The sequence below is a fragment of the Tenrec ecaudatus genome, chromosome 4 (genome assembly GCF_050624435.1).
Source record: "Tenrec ecaudatus isolate mTenEca1 chromosome 4, mTenEca1.hap1, whole genome shotgun sequence".
NCBI lineage: Eukaryota > Metazoa > Chordata > Mammalia > Afrosoricida > Tenrecidae > Tenrec > Tenrec ecaudatus.
The window spans coordinates 73,740,317-73,757,233 of NC_134533.1; the positions used below are offsets into that span (position 1 = coordinate 73,740,317).

At 50.1% G+C, this 16,917-nt stretch overlaps 1 protein-coding gene across 1 annotated transcript in view; it reads right to left on the reverse strand.

Moving 5' to 3' along the window:
- Positions 1 to 15,237, reverse strand: part of LOC142445924 (guanylate cyclase D-like) — a 76,591-nt gene extending 61,354 nt beyond the window's left edge. Inside the window, exon 1 of the mRNA XM_075547785.1 lies at positions 15,161 to 15,237. Coding sequence (XP_075403900.1) covers positions 15,161 to 15,237 — 77 coding nt within the window. The remainder of the gene's footprint in view (positions 1 to 15,160) is intronic.
- Positions 15,238 to 16,917: the final 1,680 nt, after the last annotated feature.

Below are 16,917 nucleotides of genomic sequence, written 5' to 3' on the forward strand. Positions count from 1 at the left end.
GGCGGATAGGCACAATCTTATCACAGATAGCACTGAACTTCCAGGTAGATCTTGAAGAGCCCCTTTTAAGGATGAATGCAATACTATTCCTCGGGACTGTTTCATTCATAGCCTAGAAAACCACACTATTTTCTGATTCCGAATGGCCAATCCAGTCCATTTCATCTCAGTGGTGCCGACAATGACGTGTTTATGCATAAAATGTAATATTTTACAACTTCCAATTTTCCTGGATTCATATTTTGTACATCCAAGTTCTGATTATTAATTGATATTTTCAGCTGTTTCTTCTCCTTTTGAATCCTGCCCCATCAGCAAATGAAGGTGCTGAAGTCTTTACTCCCCGACATCATCATAGTCACCTCTGCTCGGAGAAGGCAGCTCTCCCTCGGTCATATTTTAACTGAGGCCGGAGGGGCTCCTCTTCTGGTGCCATCTCCAACAATGTCCTGCTTCTTTCATGAGGCTGTCAGTGTATGATGATGTTTTCATTCTGTCCTTAAGGTTTAAAGTGACTAATTCTTCCGAAGCGGACAGCCTATTTCTTCTTCCTTCTCTGTTCCTAGGCTGGAAGCTCTGCAGAAACCTGTTCACTCTGGGTGACCCTGCTGGTATCTGAGATGCCAGTGACACAGCTTCCAGCATCACACAAGTCCCCACAGTGTAACAAACTAGCAGACAATGGTGGCCTTTCAGGCTAGAACTGCCTAACGACTCCTGCCTTGGCGATGGACAGAGCATTCTCTTGATTTTTGACTGCCTAGTAGAGCCAGTCAACAAGAAAAACACAACAAGTGTCCATGAGACTTGAAACGGGCCAGCTGCTCAAAGGACAAGAATTTCTGCTAGGAATTCTTGAGACACAGTCATCATTATCAACCTGCCTTTGACAGAGGAGAAACTAAAGCTTAGAGCAGCAGAATGACTTGCCCAGTGACGCCGCCAGGAAGAGAAGGAGTTGGGATTTGAACCCATAGAATTCCCGTGAAGAGTGAACCTTTTACAGCATAAATCAATCCATGTGCAAAACCTCCACTGGCGCCTTGCAGCTGTTGAATTGCGCCTCCCCCAACTAATATGCTGAAGTCTTCATCCCTGGCACTCATGACCATGACCTTATTTGTAAAATAGGGTCTTTGGAGCTGTTGCCAGTTAACTTACAGTCAAAGTGGAGAAAGGTGAGCCCTAGTTCAATCTAAATGGTCCCCTGAGAAAAGCAGCGGCGAGACCCAGAGACACAGAGAGAAAGGACCACCATGTGAAGACGCATCTACAAGGCAAGGAACGCCTGGTGCCACCAGACGCTGACAAAGACAGGCTCTTCCACTCGACACCTCCGAGGGTTTGTGACCTGATGGACATACTGATTTGGAGTTCCAGCCTCCCAAACTGTGAGACAATGAATTTCTGTTCTCAGCAGCCACTGATTCAAGAACTCCACCTGCTGTCAACTCAACTGCCAGTGATGGGGAGATTCCAACTCAGAATGACCATTCCAGGGCAGAGTGGATCTGCCCCGAGTGTTTCCCAGGCTGTAGCTCTCTAAGGAGGCAGACTTATGCAAACTTCCCGGCCTCAGCTTCCTCCCACTGATCAGCTGGGGCATGCCAACCACCAGCATTCTGGTTAGCAGCCTAGGCTCAGTCCACTGTGTCCCCAGAGCTCCACAGACCAGCCAGTTGGCATGATTCACTCTGCAGCCCCAGGAAACAAACCCAATCTAAGACTGCCATTCAGCCAGCCATCCTTCCACTTACTTCGCCCCTATCCCTTTACAGCCTGTCTCCCAGAGTGGATGATGCCACCCCTGGGGGGCACTGCTACCATCCAGAGGGACTGCCAAAGCAGGCGCCTACACAGAGTCAGAATCCATGAGGGCAGAGAGTAAGTGAGTGAGAGTGAGTGAGTGAGTGAGTGAGTGAGTGAGTGAGCGAGCGAGCGAGCGAGCGACACTTCATCCTGGATTCTGGGCCGTTTTTCACTGCCAGGGAGGCATTGAGTAATCCCCCCACCCCCGAAAAAGGGGGCGGTAAACCAAATAAGTTTAGGAATTTATGCTAGAATATCTTCCTCTCCCGCCCCACCCCCACCCCAGGAAGCACGGAGGTATAGATCAAACACAGGTCCCTGACACCTGAGTTATCCCTTTGCCATAGATCCAGATTCCACTTCCAATAGCGTTTATTATGGGCCTTCAATGTTGAGATTTTCAAACACCTGTTAGCACTGAATTCTCCACTGTCTGGAAAAAAGGACAATGGTGTCACATCACTGGGAAAGGGCAGGCCCGGGACCAGCGGACTGAATCTTCCATGCTTGTTTCTCGTCTCAGGCTTCCTCTCTCGCCTCACTTTTCCTGTCTTGCCACCTCACTGGGGTTCTCTTACAACCCTCTGGCCAGGACTGGGGCTCTAATGCCTTGCAGGAAGTCGTCCTAATACCTCATGGTTCTTCCGAAGGCTCTGGGGAGGGGCAAGGGCTGAGCAGAGAGAAAGTGCAGCCCCCTCTAGGAATCCCAGGGGGACAGGCCTTATTTTTGGGCTTCTCCTGGTCAGATCACTGGCACAGTCAGGGACAGGAAGGGACACCAGGCTGCTCTATGAGGTGGTGGGGGAGGGAGTGGGCTATCTCTAGACCGGAAGTGGCCCAGACTGACCCTTATCATGGGTGCTAGTCACTCCCTCCTCCCCTTGGGAAGGCTGCATCAGCATAATGTGAGCCCCCTGACTGTCAAGCAATAGGAGGCCGGGTTCCAGACAGAGGCAGGACAAGGGTGGAGCAAGCTTGGACCAGGAGCCAGGAAGGGGCTTTAGGAGATAGGAGACCAACCCTAAGCCAGGCTAAGAGGGTGCTAAGGCCTGTGGAGGGAAGGGAGCTTCCAGGGTGGGACAGAGACTGGCTAGAGGGAAAGGCGAGAAGGGAAATACAGAGAAGGCACAGCTATCAGAGCCAGTAGAGGGGAAAGACACACAGCTAGACACACAGACACCGAGAGAGAGACACCTAGGGAAAAGAAGAGACACTCACAGAGAAAGAGGGATGGGAGAGGACGAAAGGGGTTTCCTTCCCAGGACAGCAGCGGCTTACAGACTCTGCCACACTGGGACTGGAGTCCAGGAAGGAGGCAGGACCGCACCCATCTGGAAGGAGTCGGAGTCCCACAGGGGCAGGACAAGGAAGCACAGCACAGCCATGAACCACGTCTGGAAAGAGGAAGCAGCAGGATATCGCAAAGGCCTGAGCAGACAGGGAGACAGAGACTTCTCTGCGATGGAATTTCTCAGTGGAAAGAGAAGCCAGGGAGTCTGGCAGAGAAAGACACGGATCATCAGAGGGGGCCCCCCGCCCCACCTTTAACCGAGTCCCAGGTAGGGAGGGAAATGACTGGCCCCGAGCTAGGCAGCTTTCAGATTCCCTACAAATACAGAGCTTCTCCTTCCTCATGCCTCACTCTCTTATTATTCAGCTGGCTCTGAGTTAGGTGGAAGGTGAGTGTCAGGTGCTCTGGGCCCCCCAGCACTGATAGAAAGAAGCTCAGACCTGTGGAAGCCCAGTCTGGGGGCTCAAGGAGGAGGGATCGAGGACTAAGAACTGCAAGATGGCATGGAGGCAGCCAGAAGGAGAGGGTCCCTGTTCACAGCAGGCTTGGGGGACCCGTCAACAAAGTACATCCTAGCAGAGTCTGCTCAGCCCCCATTAACCTCGGAGGCGGGAGGAAGCGCTAATTAGCTTGTGTGCAACTGACCTTCCTCCCAAACCCTGGCAGGGGACAAGATTACACAATGCTGTCTAATTTGGTTTAACACACGGCCTGAGCTGATCACTTAAACAGCCTCCTGAGGTAAGGCGCAGTCTGGCACAGAAATGTTCTGTCCCTTAAATCACTTCCTCTTTCACCTACTTTCCCAGCTGTGTGTGGTCCAGGTGAGAGGTGGGGAGGTGGGGGTAGATAGTGCTTAATGTGAGCTACCAGACTGCTGTGGGATTGCCCTGAAGGGGCAGGTGCCAGGAGACATCTGCTAACTGAGGTTTTTCATTCCAAACCACACCCCCAGGCTACACCCTACACCCCACCTCCTGGCTGCTGCAGGACCGGGAGACCCTCTGCCCAGGGACCTCCCCTCAGCCTCCGCAGCTCAGGCCTTTGACTTTGCTGGGCCGACTGGCCCACTGGCTCTCAGTTCAGCAGTCAAATGACCTAGGATACAAGACAGCCTCCCTCAAGTGGACCAACCCCTCTCCCAGCCTTCATTTGGGGCTCCACTCCCCTGTTGCTGCACAGTGCTCCCCGGGTGAATGTAGCTGAGCACTGGCCTAGTGCTCTTTCCTCCAGTGTCTCACTATGATGAACAGCGAGCATCTCTGTGCACCTCGTTCTGTGGAGCAGATACCACGAGGCAAGGCTGCTGGATCATAAGCTATGTTCAACGCTGTGGTACAGGATCCCCACAACATGGGTATGTAAATTCCGATTGTCCGTCCACCCCCTTTGGCAGTTCCATTCCCAATAACTCTTATCAACAGTCCTTATCACTGTTTGTTTTAATTTTTAAAATTGTTTTAAAACTGCCCATCTTGGGAACTTTGCACACACAAACAAATGTCAGAGACGGGGAGCACCTTGGGAAGTTTGTAAGAGTTAAAGGCACAGAGGCGATTACTGTTATATACCTAATCCCACAACAGTGGCGATCTACAAGTCAGGACTTGAGTAGACACACAGGCTGAACAGGTGTGGGAGGGAGAGTGGGCTAGACACACAAATATGTGCAAGTCTGACAAGGGATATTTGCATAAGTGTAGTTACTTTTGCTGCAAATATATCATGAATGTGGTGGCGCACACAGAGGCAGAGGGTCAGTCAACCTATGAAAACTTCTCAGACATTACCAGACACCTTAAGGCAGCAGTTCTCAACCTGTGGGTCGTGACCACTTTGGGGTTTGAACAACCCTTACACAGGGCTTGTCTGATCCGTAAACAGTAGCAAAATTACAGTTATGAAGTAGCAACGAAAATAATTTTATGGTTGGGGGTCACCACGACATGAGGAACTGCATTAAAGGGTCGCGGTATTAGGAGGGTTGAGAACCACTGCCTTAAGGGAATGAGTCACTGGGCCTGGGGACTCAGGACCACAGTCCCAGGGGTCACCAAGGTCAGTCACCAAGGATCCCCACAACACAGTCCACAAGACAGTGGTCCACGTGCTACTTTGCTGAGTAGCCATCTTAAAAGTTCCTGCGCAGCCACCTAAGGTGTAACTACTGGTCTCTCCACTCCTGAAAAACAGGAATGCTGAGAGTTGAAAGACGTATGAGGGGATACCCCCCAAAACGGATTTTTCCCCCAAAAGCAATGTATTTAATTTTTTTTAAAAACAACAAAATAACCTTCGAAGTTCTCTCCATTATACTTACTGCATTTGTCAAATCTGCAATTCCATTCTTGGAACCATTTTTAAACTCATCTGTCTAGATGGCTGACAGCACCTCCCTTGTTTTTTTGTCACCTATTCTACATCATCAAATCACTGTCCTTTCATGTCCTGCATTCTCGGAAACAAAAGAAGTCGTGCAGAGGGAGGTCAGGTGAGTCAGGTTTGTGGGGCAAGAAGAGGTATGCTGTTTTGTGCCCAAAACTGGGGCACTGAGGTGTGTGTGTGAACAGGTGAATCGTCATGGTGGTAAACCAGTCCCCCTCTGCCACAAATCAGGCCATTTTGGTCACACACAGTTGCACCATCTTTTCAGAAGCTCTAAATAGAAAGCTTAATTAACAGTCTGACCTGGTGGAGCAAACTACAAATGCACTTATGGAGCCCACATTTTTGTCAGTTCAGGAAGGTTTGTCATCAGACGGCATTTCACCTTTTTTTGAAACGAGAAAACCACTCACTAGTACGCTTGAGTTATTTCCATTCCGCTGTCCTTGTAAGCGGTGTTCAACATCACAACAGTTTCTGCAGCACTTTTCCTGAGAAGGAAACAAAATTTCACAGCCACATACTGTTCTCTTCAACTAGCCATCACAAAAAGGAGGCTCTGCCCAGTGGAGCTCTTTTCCTTCCCCCCCTTTTTTTTGATGCCCCTCCTATGGAAAAAACCTGTCACATCCCACAGCCTCCATGCCAAACATGGGCAAGGCTGCTACCTGGCTGACGGCTCAGTCAGGGCAGAGAGGTGCGTGGCCTCCATCTGTCCATGGATATGGCCACCCCCTCCCTCCTCTACCTCCACTCAGGGGTCTGGCAGTTTTTCCATCCACAAAATACCAGATTTCCCTTCATTCTGCATCTCTGAGCATACCGCAGACCCCACCCCGCCATGGCCTCTCTCCACCCCTCCCTCCCTACCCTGTAAAAGACAAAGGGTCGTTCTTGACGCTCTCCTGTCAGTCACTGGGCTCCCTTGTGAAGAAAAAGACACAGGTTACCAGACTGCCCAGAGGTCCCGGACACACCCTGACTCCAAACATTAAAACAGTACATGAACTGTTACCTGCCAAAGGCACCCTGGGGACATATCTGTCAAGTGTCCAGCTGCACAAAGGCAGTGATCTCTCTGGGGTGGGTCTCAGGAGGGGAACCATGTGTCAGATCCTCCCTCGGGAGGGAGATGGAATGTGGACTTTGTAAGACACGATGTCGGCGAGGAGACCCTCTGGAGTCGATCTGCTCTGTGCTGTGGGGCGCTGGGCGTTTGGTTTGGGGTTCTCTGTATAACCCAAGGTCGTCTCCCTCTGTGCCATCCTCTGCACGAGGCTTTGGCGAAGCGTGGGGCGTGACTCTCCACCCTGGGCACGCCAGGCTGCAACAGGTGAGGCAGAAGAGGTCAGCACCGTGTCTGTAAGCTTGATCTAGGTGGCAAGGAAGTACCCCTACCTGGAGGCCGGCGTCACCTCCAAGGAGAAGCGTGTGCTGTCTGCTTCTCCCTGGATCCTCGCCTTTCCCTCAGGCCTTCTCCCCCACCCCACCCCCACCTACCACCGCCTTCCACCACCACCCCAGGTCCCATAGGAGCAAGCAGCCCAGTGTTCTCCCATGGCCAGTGTGCTGTGGAGGCAGGGGAGGGAATGGAATGTGGAGATTCCAGGAGATTAAAAGGCTGAAGGGCTAGGCAATTTTCTCCAACCTACCATTGTGTATATGAAGCTTGGAAAGGATCAGAGGGTGTGGGGAAAGGGAATCCTGCCACAGAAAGAGAGCAAAGAACCGCTCCATGCATGCGTTCCTGGGGCCTGGTAACTTTAATCATTGCCCTCTCCTCCCTGGGAACACCTTAATCTTCACGCCTCCCAGGTATTCCGCCCCAGTTTCAACAGCCCAGGAGGCCTCCCTCCTAGTCCTAACCATAGTCTCAAGTGAGCATGGAGCCAGGCCTGGGCTGAATGTTCCCCACGCAGTATCTTAGTACACTCTCTACAGAGGACTGTCACCCCCATTTTATAAGGGGGAGACTGAGGCTCAGTGTTTTACCCGTTCAAGATGCCCAGGCAGGATCCAGCAGACACAGACCCCAAAGCCCATATGTGCCCTTCACCCAACCTCATCAGTTTCTTCAAGACCTAGGCTCTTAGAATCTTGGTCTCAAGATGTTGGCCACTGCTCTCCCATTGCTGTTGTTGTTTGTTGTGAGGGACCATCAAATCAAGTCCAACCCATGGCAGCCCCATGCACAACAGAATAAAGCACTGCCTGGTCCCACACCATCCTCGCAATTGTTCCTACGTTGGAGTTCATCGCTGCAGCCCCTGTGTCAGTCCATCTCGCCGAGGGCCTTCCTCTTCTTCACGGCCCCTCCACTTAACCAAGCATGATGTTCTTCTCCAGGGCCTGGTCTCCCCTGAAGACACGTCCAACGTACATGAGACGATGTTTCACTGTCCTTGCCTCTAAGGAGCACATTCGCAGCGCTTCTGCCAAAACAAATGTGTTTGTCCTTTTGGCAGTCCATGGTACTTCGATATTCTTCACCAGCACTGCCATTCAAACACATCGATTCTTCTTTAGTGCTCCTGATTCAGTGCCCAGCTTTCACGTGCATATGAGGCAACTGGAAATACCATGGCTTGGACCAGGTGCACCTCAGTCCTCAAAGTAACATCCTTGTTTTTCAAGACTCTAAAAAGGTCTTACGTAGCAGACTTACCCAATGCAACACGTCTTCTGACCTCTATCCTTTGGGGAGGCCCAAACCTTCTCTCCATCCCCTGAATGAGTCCTGCTCTGTATTTCAGGAACAATGGAGTCACCCAACAGGGTAGAGTTTACGGCTGTCTGCCTGACTCTGGGCAAGTCAGTTCCCTTCTTGGAGCCTCTGGGTTTGCCTCTGTACAATGGAGATGTTAATCTAGCTCCCCAGGGTAGTGATAAAGAGGAACTGGTTGAATTCTATCTTAGTTTCTGAATGCAGCTAGACCCAAAGTGCCACATCTGTGTGACTTTAACAAACAGAATGGATGTTCTCAACATTGAGAAAGCCAGAAGTCCAAAGGCTCTGGTGGCACAGTGGTTAAGTAAGTGCTTGGCCTCTAATCAAAAGATCGGGGTTTCAAACCCTCCAGACCTTCAATGGGAGGAAAACGTAGCCGTCTCCTTCCATCTAGAGAGGCAGGACTACAATGTTCTATAGGGTCGCTGTGAGGCAGAGCCGAAAAGCAGCTATGCGCTGGGCCATTTGGGGTACTCAAGGGGAAGGCTCTGTCTGTTTGCTCAAGGGGGGTGCTTCGTCTCAGCTTCTCCAGCCTTCTGCCCAGCATTGCTTCGCATCTTCTGAGTAACACCTGCCCTTGCTGATTCTGCTTGTTTCTCTCTAAGCTTAATCTCTTTTTATATCTCAAAAGGGTTTGACTGAAAACACACCACACACAGATATGGTCTGAATGCACAGAATGAAAGAATCCTTATTCCCCAAAGAAATGGAACCCACAAATATATCCAAAAAGCGACTCTCTGGGCCTCTAGTTAAGTACAACTCATAGTGAGCCTGTAGGACAAGACAGACCTGCCCCCACGGGGTTTCCAAGGCTTCAGTCATCACCAAAGGAGCCCAAGTGGCACCACAAAGTCAAGCACTCAAATTGCTAACTGAAAGGTTGACAGTTCAAATCCACCCAAGTGGCTTAGCAGGACCAAGACCTGGGAACTTCTCAAATAGAGATGGCAGTCTAGAGGAGGGGTGTGTTAGTCCGGGTAGACTAGAGGAACAAATTCATAGCCACACACATGTGTATAAGAAAGAGCCTTATATACAAGAGCAGTTGAATATTGAGAAAGCAGCCCAGCCCAGTCCAGATAAAGTCTATAAATCCAATATTAGCCCATATGTCCGATACCAATCTATAAAGTCCTCTTCAGACTCACGAAAGACATGCAATGACGCCGAATGCAGGAAAATCACAGGCCAGTGGGTGGAAGGGCTTGTGGATCTAGTGGTGGTGTGAGTATCTCAGCACTGGCAGGGGTCTCCCTATGGCTCAGTTCTAGCTCCATCAGCCTTTCTCCATGTGTCTTCTCCACAGGGATATCTCACAGGGAGTGAAACCAGAGTGTCTCCACCCCGCCCCTCCAAGGAGGAAATGCTGGAGTTCCCAGAGTCCTCAGGAGAAGGCCAGACCCACACATGCACATCATTGGCTATGACCTGATGGACAGAATAAACTCCACCCCTTCACTCTTAATCCTCAAATTGGCACCACAAGGGGTCAGAAAACTTTTGAGATAGGAGAGCCAATCCTGTGCCTCACAACAATTTAGAAGTTATTCAAGAGCCATAAATATATTTTGACAACCAAATGAAATTGCCATTATCTGAAGACTATCCTTTGAATTTTATGAAAATTTTAATTCAGTGCTACATGGAAATAACAAAAGAACCACATATGGCTCTCAAGTCGCAGTGTGCCAGCCCCCGGGCATGATCAAACCTAGAGGGCAGCTCTACCCAGAGTCAAACTCTATGCTCCGGAGTCAAAATCCACGCAACGGTACCAAACAGCACCAGTCCTTATGGAAGCAGGCTTTTTCCTGCCGAGCGGCTGGTGGGTTCCACCCATTGACTTTTCGGTGAGCTTGCCATTGCTCAAACACTGCGGCACCAGGGCTCTTCCCTGACAGAAGCTAAATCCCGCTACCATCAGCTGATTCTCACTCACGTCGACTCTATAGGGCAGAGTAGAACTGCGACTTGGGCTTTACAAAATTGTGGATCCTTATGGGAGCAGACAGCCTCATCTTTCTCCCAAAGAGCCGCTGCTGGGTATGAACTGCCAGCCTTGCAATGAGCAGGCCCAGCACCTCACCCACAAGGACTCCTTTTATCCCCAAAGGCAGGGGTTAGGATGTACAGCATATGTTGCAGGAGGGACACAAGCAAACACATAATAAACAAGAAGGACTGATTTCAGGGCTGTCTCAGACCTGGAATGGCCCATTCAGATAAGTTCTGGACTTCTCCAGTGTGGCAGTTACACCATAGCCTGTCAACTTGAGTGAAAGGGTAGAGTCTAGTCTGTCAATCAGGTCACAGCCTATGATGCTTCTGTGTGGGCAAAGCCTTCTCCTGAGGATTCTGGGAACTTCTCTCTTCCTCCCTGGAGGCAGGACACACACTCTCTCTGCTTCCCATACTGTTGACAAGCCACAAGGCGCCATGCTGATCCAGCCAGAGCCCTGGAGCTGGAGGAGCCACATGGAGAGCTGTGCCAGCGCTGAGATGCTTCCGCAAGACTTTTCACTCACTGGTCTGTGATCTTCCTGCTTTGGGCATTGTTACTCATGCTGTGTGAGTCTGAAGAGGAATTTATGGACTAGTATAAGACTTATGGGCTAATATCAGACTAGTATCAAACTTATGGACTTGATCTGGACTGGGCCGAGATTTTTCCTTTTTCTTTTTAATCGTTTTATTAGGGGCTCATACAACTTTCACAATCCATACATACATCAATTGTGTAAAGCACATCTGTACATTCATTGCCCTCATCATTCTCAAAGCATTTGCTCTCCACCTAAGCCTCTGGCACCAGCTCCTCATTTTTCCCCCTCCTTCCCCGCGACCTCTCCCTCATGAACCCTTGATAATTTATAAATTATTCTTTTGTCATATCTTGCCCTGTGCGATGTCTCTCTTCACCCACTCTGTTGTCCATCCCCCAGGGAGGAGGTCACATGTAGATCCTTGTAATCGGTTCCCTCTTTCCAACCCACCCTCCCTATACCCTCCCAGTATCGCCACTCACACCACGGGTCCTGAAGGGATCATCTGTCCCTGTGGATTCCCTGTGTTTCCAGTTCCTATCTGTACCAGTGTACATCCTCTGGTCTAGCCAGATTTGTAAGGTAGAATTGGGATCATGATAGAGGGGGTGGAGGGAGCATTTAGGAACTAGAGGCAAGTTGTATGTTTCATTATTGATACATCGCACACTCACTGACTCATTTCCTCCTCAAGACCCTTCTGTCAGGGAATGTCCAGTGGCCTATAGGCTGCTGTGCTACTTCCGTGTGGGTTTTGTTGCTTCTGAGCTAGATGGCTGCTTGTCTACCTTCAAGCGTTTAAGACCCCAGATGCTATATCTTTGATAGCTGGGCATCATCAGCTTTCTTCACCGCATTGCCTTATTCACCCACTTTGTCTTCAGCGATTGTGTTGGGAAGGTGAGCATCATAGAATGCCAGTTTAATAGAAAAAAGTATTCTTTTATTGAGGGAGTACTTGAGTGGAGGCCCATTGTCCTGCTACCTTAATACTAAACCTATAAATATATCTCCCCATCCTCATATATAAATATATTTGCATATGTACATGCCTTTATTTAGACCTCTATAAATTCTGTTTGCCTCCTAGCTCTGTCCTCTATTTCCTTTGACTTTCCTCTTGTCTCACTATCATGCTCAGTCTTCATTTGGGTTTCAGTAATTCCTCTTGGTTACATTGCCCTTGATCATGCCCTACCAGGCCTCCTACACTCTCCTCACCACCGATTTGGATCACTTGTTATTCCTTTGTCCCTGGGTTTGTTAACACCACTACAGTTCTCCCACCTCCCCCTTTCCCATGTCCCCCCGAAACTGTCGGTCCTGTTGTTTTCTCCTCCAGATTGTTCATCCAACCTATTTTATTTAGACAGACCTGCGGAGATGATAACATGCACAAAAAAAGAAAGAACAAAACCAAACAACAATATACAGCAAAACAACAACAAACCAATGAAAAAACACAACAAGAAAGAAAAGCTTGTAGTTAGTTCAAGGACTGTTTGTTGTCCTTTAGGAGTGTTTTCCAGTCCAGTCTGTTGGGGCATCACGCCCTGACCCCGAAGTCCACTTTCAGCAAGTCCTGGGACCTCGCCGCCCTATTCCCTTGTTGTTCTGTTGCACCCCATTAGTGTTTTGCCTCGGCGTGGCGGGATCAGATCGGGCGCAATTCCCACACTGTGTCTCAGGTGTTGTCCCCTGTAGGGCTGTGGGTCAGTGAGGGGCGTCATGTCTCATAGTGGAGCCTGCCACGTGGTCCTCTCTGTGGACTGGCTGCTCTAATTGGGATCATCGTCCTCAAGGCCTGGTGGGCCAGGCTGTGTTCCACTCTCTCCTCCTCCCCCTTCATCTGCTCCTGTGTGCTCCAATCAGATATGTCCATCTCCCAGAGCTGCACAATCAATGTCGTCCTTTGAAACACATTCTTCTGGGGGGAGGGGCAGGTGTCCACGAAGTAGTTGGGATAGCGGCCGGTCCCTCAGACCTCTCCAGGGATTTTTTTTCTTAATATACAATTACTCTTGGATATAAAACTCTCTCTGACACACACACGAGTATCTCTGAGTTTGTTTCTTTAGTCAACCCGGATGAACACAGCCAGTTCCCATGCTCTGTCCTTCCTTGCCCACTCCCGCCAGTAGGGTTGGGCCTCTGCAGGGACAGATCAGTGGTGGGCTCGTCCAAGGAAGGAGCTTTGGATGAACTGGCACCCTGATGTTCGCCTCTGCCTCACCACCCGTGGCAGTGACAGACCCTGCAAGAACGGGCTGGGAACCTCGTGGCTCAGTGAGCTTGGGCTGGCAGGTAGTGGGTCCTCGCAGGAAGCCAACACAGGGACTCACAGGCGGCTGGGCCTGTAGCAGAACTCAAGTGCTATCATTTGATTTTTAAAATTCATTAAGGATCCTTGTTGGGCACATACATGTCTGTGTTCCCACATGCAAGCCCTGCTCACCCTTGCACTCGCAGCCACACCACCGACACACCTGCTCATAGCCAAGATCTGTAACGCAAGGAATGTCTGCTACCAAGTGAGGGGTGGGCAGCCGGTGGGCAGCACCCAGAGCACGGTTCCATGGGAAAGGCCATGGTCCTGCATCAGTGGGCCTCTGTGCCAGCCCCGACTCCAAAATGGAAGTGAGGCTACCACCCAGAAGGGCCTTGCTGTCCTCCCATCACAGCAGAATGGTAGGAGACATGGGTGCATCCGCAGCTGTGCGCCTGGGTGCAGAGCGAACGTGTTAACCTTCTACCACCAGTAGACACAGCCCTGGCCCGTTCAGGTTCCCTCAGACAATCCAGCCTGTTTCCCTGCCCCCTCTACCCAGGCTGGACCCAAGTCCTGGAGACGGGCAGGGGCACAGGTGACACAGTGCCAGGCTGTTGTCAAGGGCCATCTGTCCTTGGTCATCTTCAATCCTGAACCGTTTAACCGTGTGCCCCGCTGCCTCTTATCCCCACGGTGCTCCGGCTGCAGCACCTCTCCCTTGGTTTATGTTGAAGAAGTCATGTTTCCATAGGGTCAGAACCTCTCCTAGCTCTGCCCTTAGACCGAGGAAACCCCTGCCTGCAGACCTGGGCAAATCACATACCCTGAAATGTACATTCCTACGTTTCCCACACTGAGGCATCAGAAGGCAAAAGCCCCCCTGAATCCAGGTGAGCTCCCCACCTCGTCTGGGACCCGTGCAGTCAGCCAATGCCAATAGCACCATTAACTTCACAGGGCATGCAGTACTGCTGCTCAGGAGATCAGCTGGGCTTTGGGATAGTAATTAAACCGGGGTGCAAATGAGGGCTGAGAGCAGGGGTGTGAAGAAGCAAAGTCCTGAAAGGAACAGCAGAGTGGGGAGACCTGGGAAAAGCCCTTGTGGGCGGGGGGGGGCTCAGGAAGGGATGGCATAGGAGGCCCTAGCAATAGCGTCGTCCCTGACTGAACCTGGTACATCTTTGCCGGCAGGCCCGGTGGGAGGCAGGGGTGCTCTGTGGGAAACGAACACTGGGGAAATATGACGAGGACTATATTCCCTAACTTAACACAGGGAATCTGGAAAGCTGGTGTTCCATGGTGGGAAAGCCTCCACTTTGGCAAGTTAGAGGTAAAGTCTGAGTCCATTATCCTGCTTTAAATGTCGCTCCCACAGATGCTCCCCCTCCCAGCTATGCTACCTAAAGTGAGCACATGGTTGACTCTATCTCCCTGCAGAAGCAGACATGATCCTTTTGCTCGCTCTTCCCACCTGACACCCAACCCCCCTTGTACCTTCCCCCAATGCAGGTATTCGGTTTCTTCACCAGCGATCTCAGGGACTACACTACAGATACCAACCACCTTGTGAGATATGGAACAACTGAATATGCATGTCTTCGGCTACCGATAGATGTCCCAAGAGAGTGAAGGCAAGTTCTCACTTCTGCCACCTCCTTGTGGACCATCGAGAGGAGCTGAGGTGAGCATGCTACCATAAAATGAGCCTGACCCCTTTATTTTATTCTCTCTCCTCTCTTTCCTCTCCTCTCCGACTTTACTGTGATCTTTACGTATTAGAACTGTGCCATTGCGCCTACTGGCCCTTCGGTTGTTGGAGGCTGGGTTCCTCTGACAGTGTTCCTTCAGAGCACACAGCTGAGCTGGATGGAATAGAGCCCGGGCTTTGGGTCAGGGTGCCCTGGCTGCCTCCCAACGCACCTCAGGAGCCCTGGAAGTTCTAGCCTGTAGCCTGCTTCTCCTGTGACGGAGACTTGCTTCCTTAGTTAACAAGACCAAGTCACTGAGTCTCACATTGGCCTCAAGCAGGGCCCTGCACCGCACAATAGCTTTCATTCCCCAAATACAAGTAAAATATTAAAAATCCTAAATCAGCTGAGATCTACCTAGAAAGCAGGCGGTCCAGCTCGTACCTCAGATCGTACTCAGTGCCTGACCTGCTCACCCGCGCGTCGCTGAGCAGCTCAGTCAGGACCTGGCCTGCTCTCATCCTGGGCTCCCCTGCACCCAGCTTGGAGCTTCTCACTGAGGAGTTTGTCGAAAGCACTTGAATAATAAGTAAATGGTGGAGGAACCAATGATCAAGCCATGTCTGTTCTGCATGGATTCATACCCCCAACCAATAGCAGAGAGGTGCACAGCAGCGGTGCCCCTGGCACACTGGGGAAGAGCCTCAATTTCCAACATGGGCCCAGTGTCCTTCCACTTCCTCAGGCATCATAAGGAAAGACCAACGTGGGTCCCAAGGCTAAAATGGGTTATAGCATGAGGCCAGGGATCCAAGGGGCTTTGGGACCAGACAGACCTGAATTCTAAGCCCAACTCCACTAACTTTCTAAACAGTTTATTGACATATAATTTACATATCATACAATTCAAAGGTAGAATTATATTAAAAAGTTATATAATTATCACCACAATCAATTTTAGAACATTTTTCTTTCTTTTTTTATTAGGGGCTCATACAACTCTTATCACAATCCATACATATATATACATCAATTGTATAAAGTGCATCTGTACATTCTTTGCCCTAATCATTTTCAAAGCATTTGCTCTCCACTTAAGCCCTTTGCATCAGGTCCTCTTTTTTCCCCTCCCTCCCCGTTCTGCCCTCCCTCATGAGCCCTTGATAATTTATAAATTATTATTTTGTCATATCTTGCCCTATCCAGCGTCTCCCTTCACCCCCTTTTCTGTTGTCCATCCCCCAGGGAGGAGGTCACATGTAGATCCTTGTAATCGGTTCCCCCTTTCCAACCCACTCACCCTCTACTCTCCCAGTATCCCCCCTCACACCCCTGGTCCTGAAGGTATCATCCACCCTGGATTCCCTGTGCCTCCAGCTCCTATATGCACCAGTGTACAACCTCTGCTCTATCCAGACTTGCAAGGTAGAATTCGGATCATGGTAGTGGGGGGGGGGGGGGGAGGGTGGAAGCATTTAGGAACTGGAGGAAAGCTGTATAGAACATTTTTTCTATCTTGTTTTTACTATTAGCTCCCCGTTTCCCCTAAGCTTCCCTGCCATAACCCTAAGAAACTATTAATCCAGTTATTGTTTCTATAGATTTGTCTATCCTGCATTCCATATACAACACACACACATGAAATACTCAACAGCAATAACAAAATAAAACAGAAAAATATCAATAAAAAACAAAGCAGAAAATGTTAAAACTAGAACAAACTTAAAATGGGCCCAAAGGAAGAACAAATAATAAGGTACTGAGACTTCCGGGAAGATGGCGGAAAGGTAGAGGTGACTGTCCTCAGGAGCTCCATGGGTTAGTTTAGGGGATAGGGAGGCTGAGTGGGGGTCCAGGATGTGCAGTGGGGCCTCACAGCACCCCAGGGGTCTGTGCCAGCATGTGTTGACCCACCTTGCCTGCCCCCGCTGTGCACTGAGCTGAGCTTCAGCATCTTGTGGCCTGGTCCCCAATCTTAAAAGAGCAGGAGTTGCCATTACAATCTTGCCTCAGACAAAAGTGATTTCAAAGTACAGGACATAACAAGAGATAAGTATGGGCATTATACAATGCTTAAGGGATCAGTAGCCCAAGAGCCAGTGAGCATAATAAACATACATACTCAATGAGAGACATGCAACATTCATCAATCGAATCCTTCAAAATATGAAGACAGAAATCACAAGATCAACAATCATAGT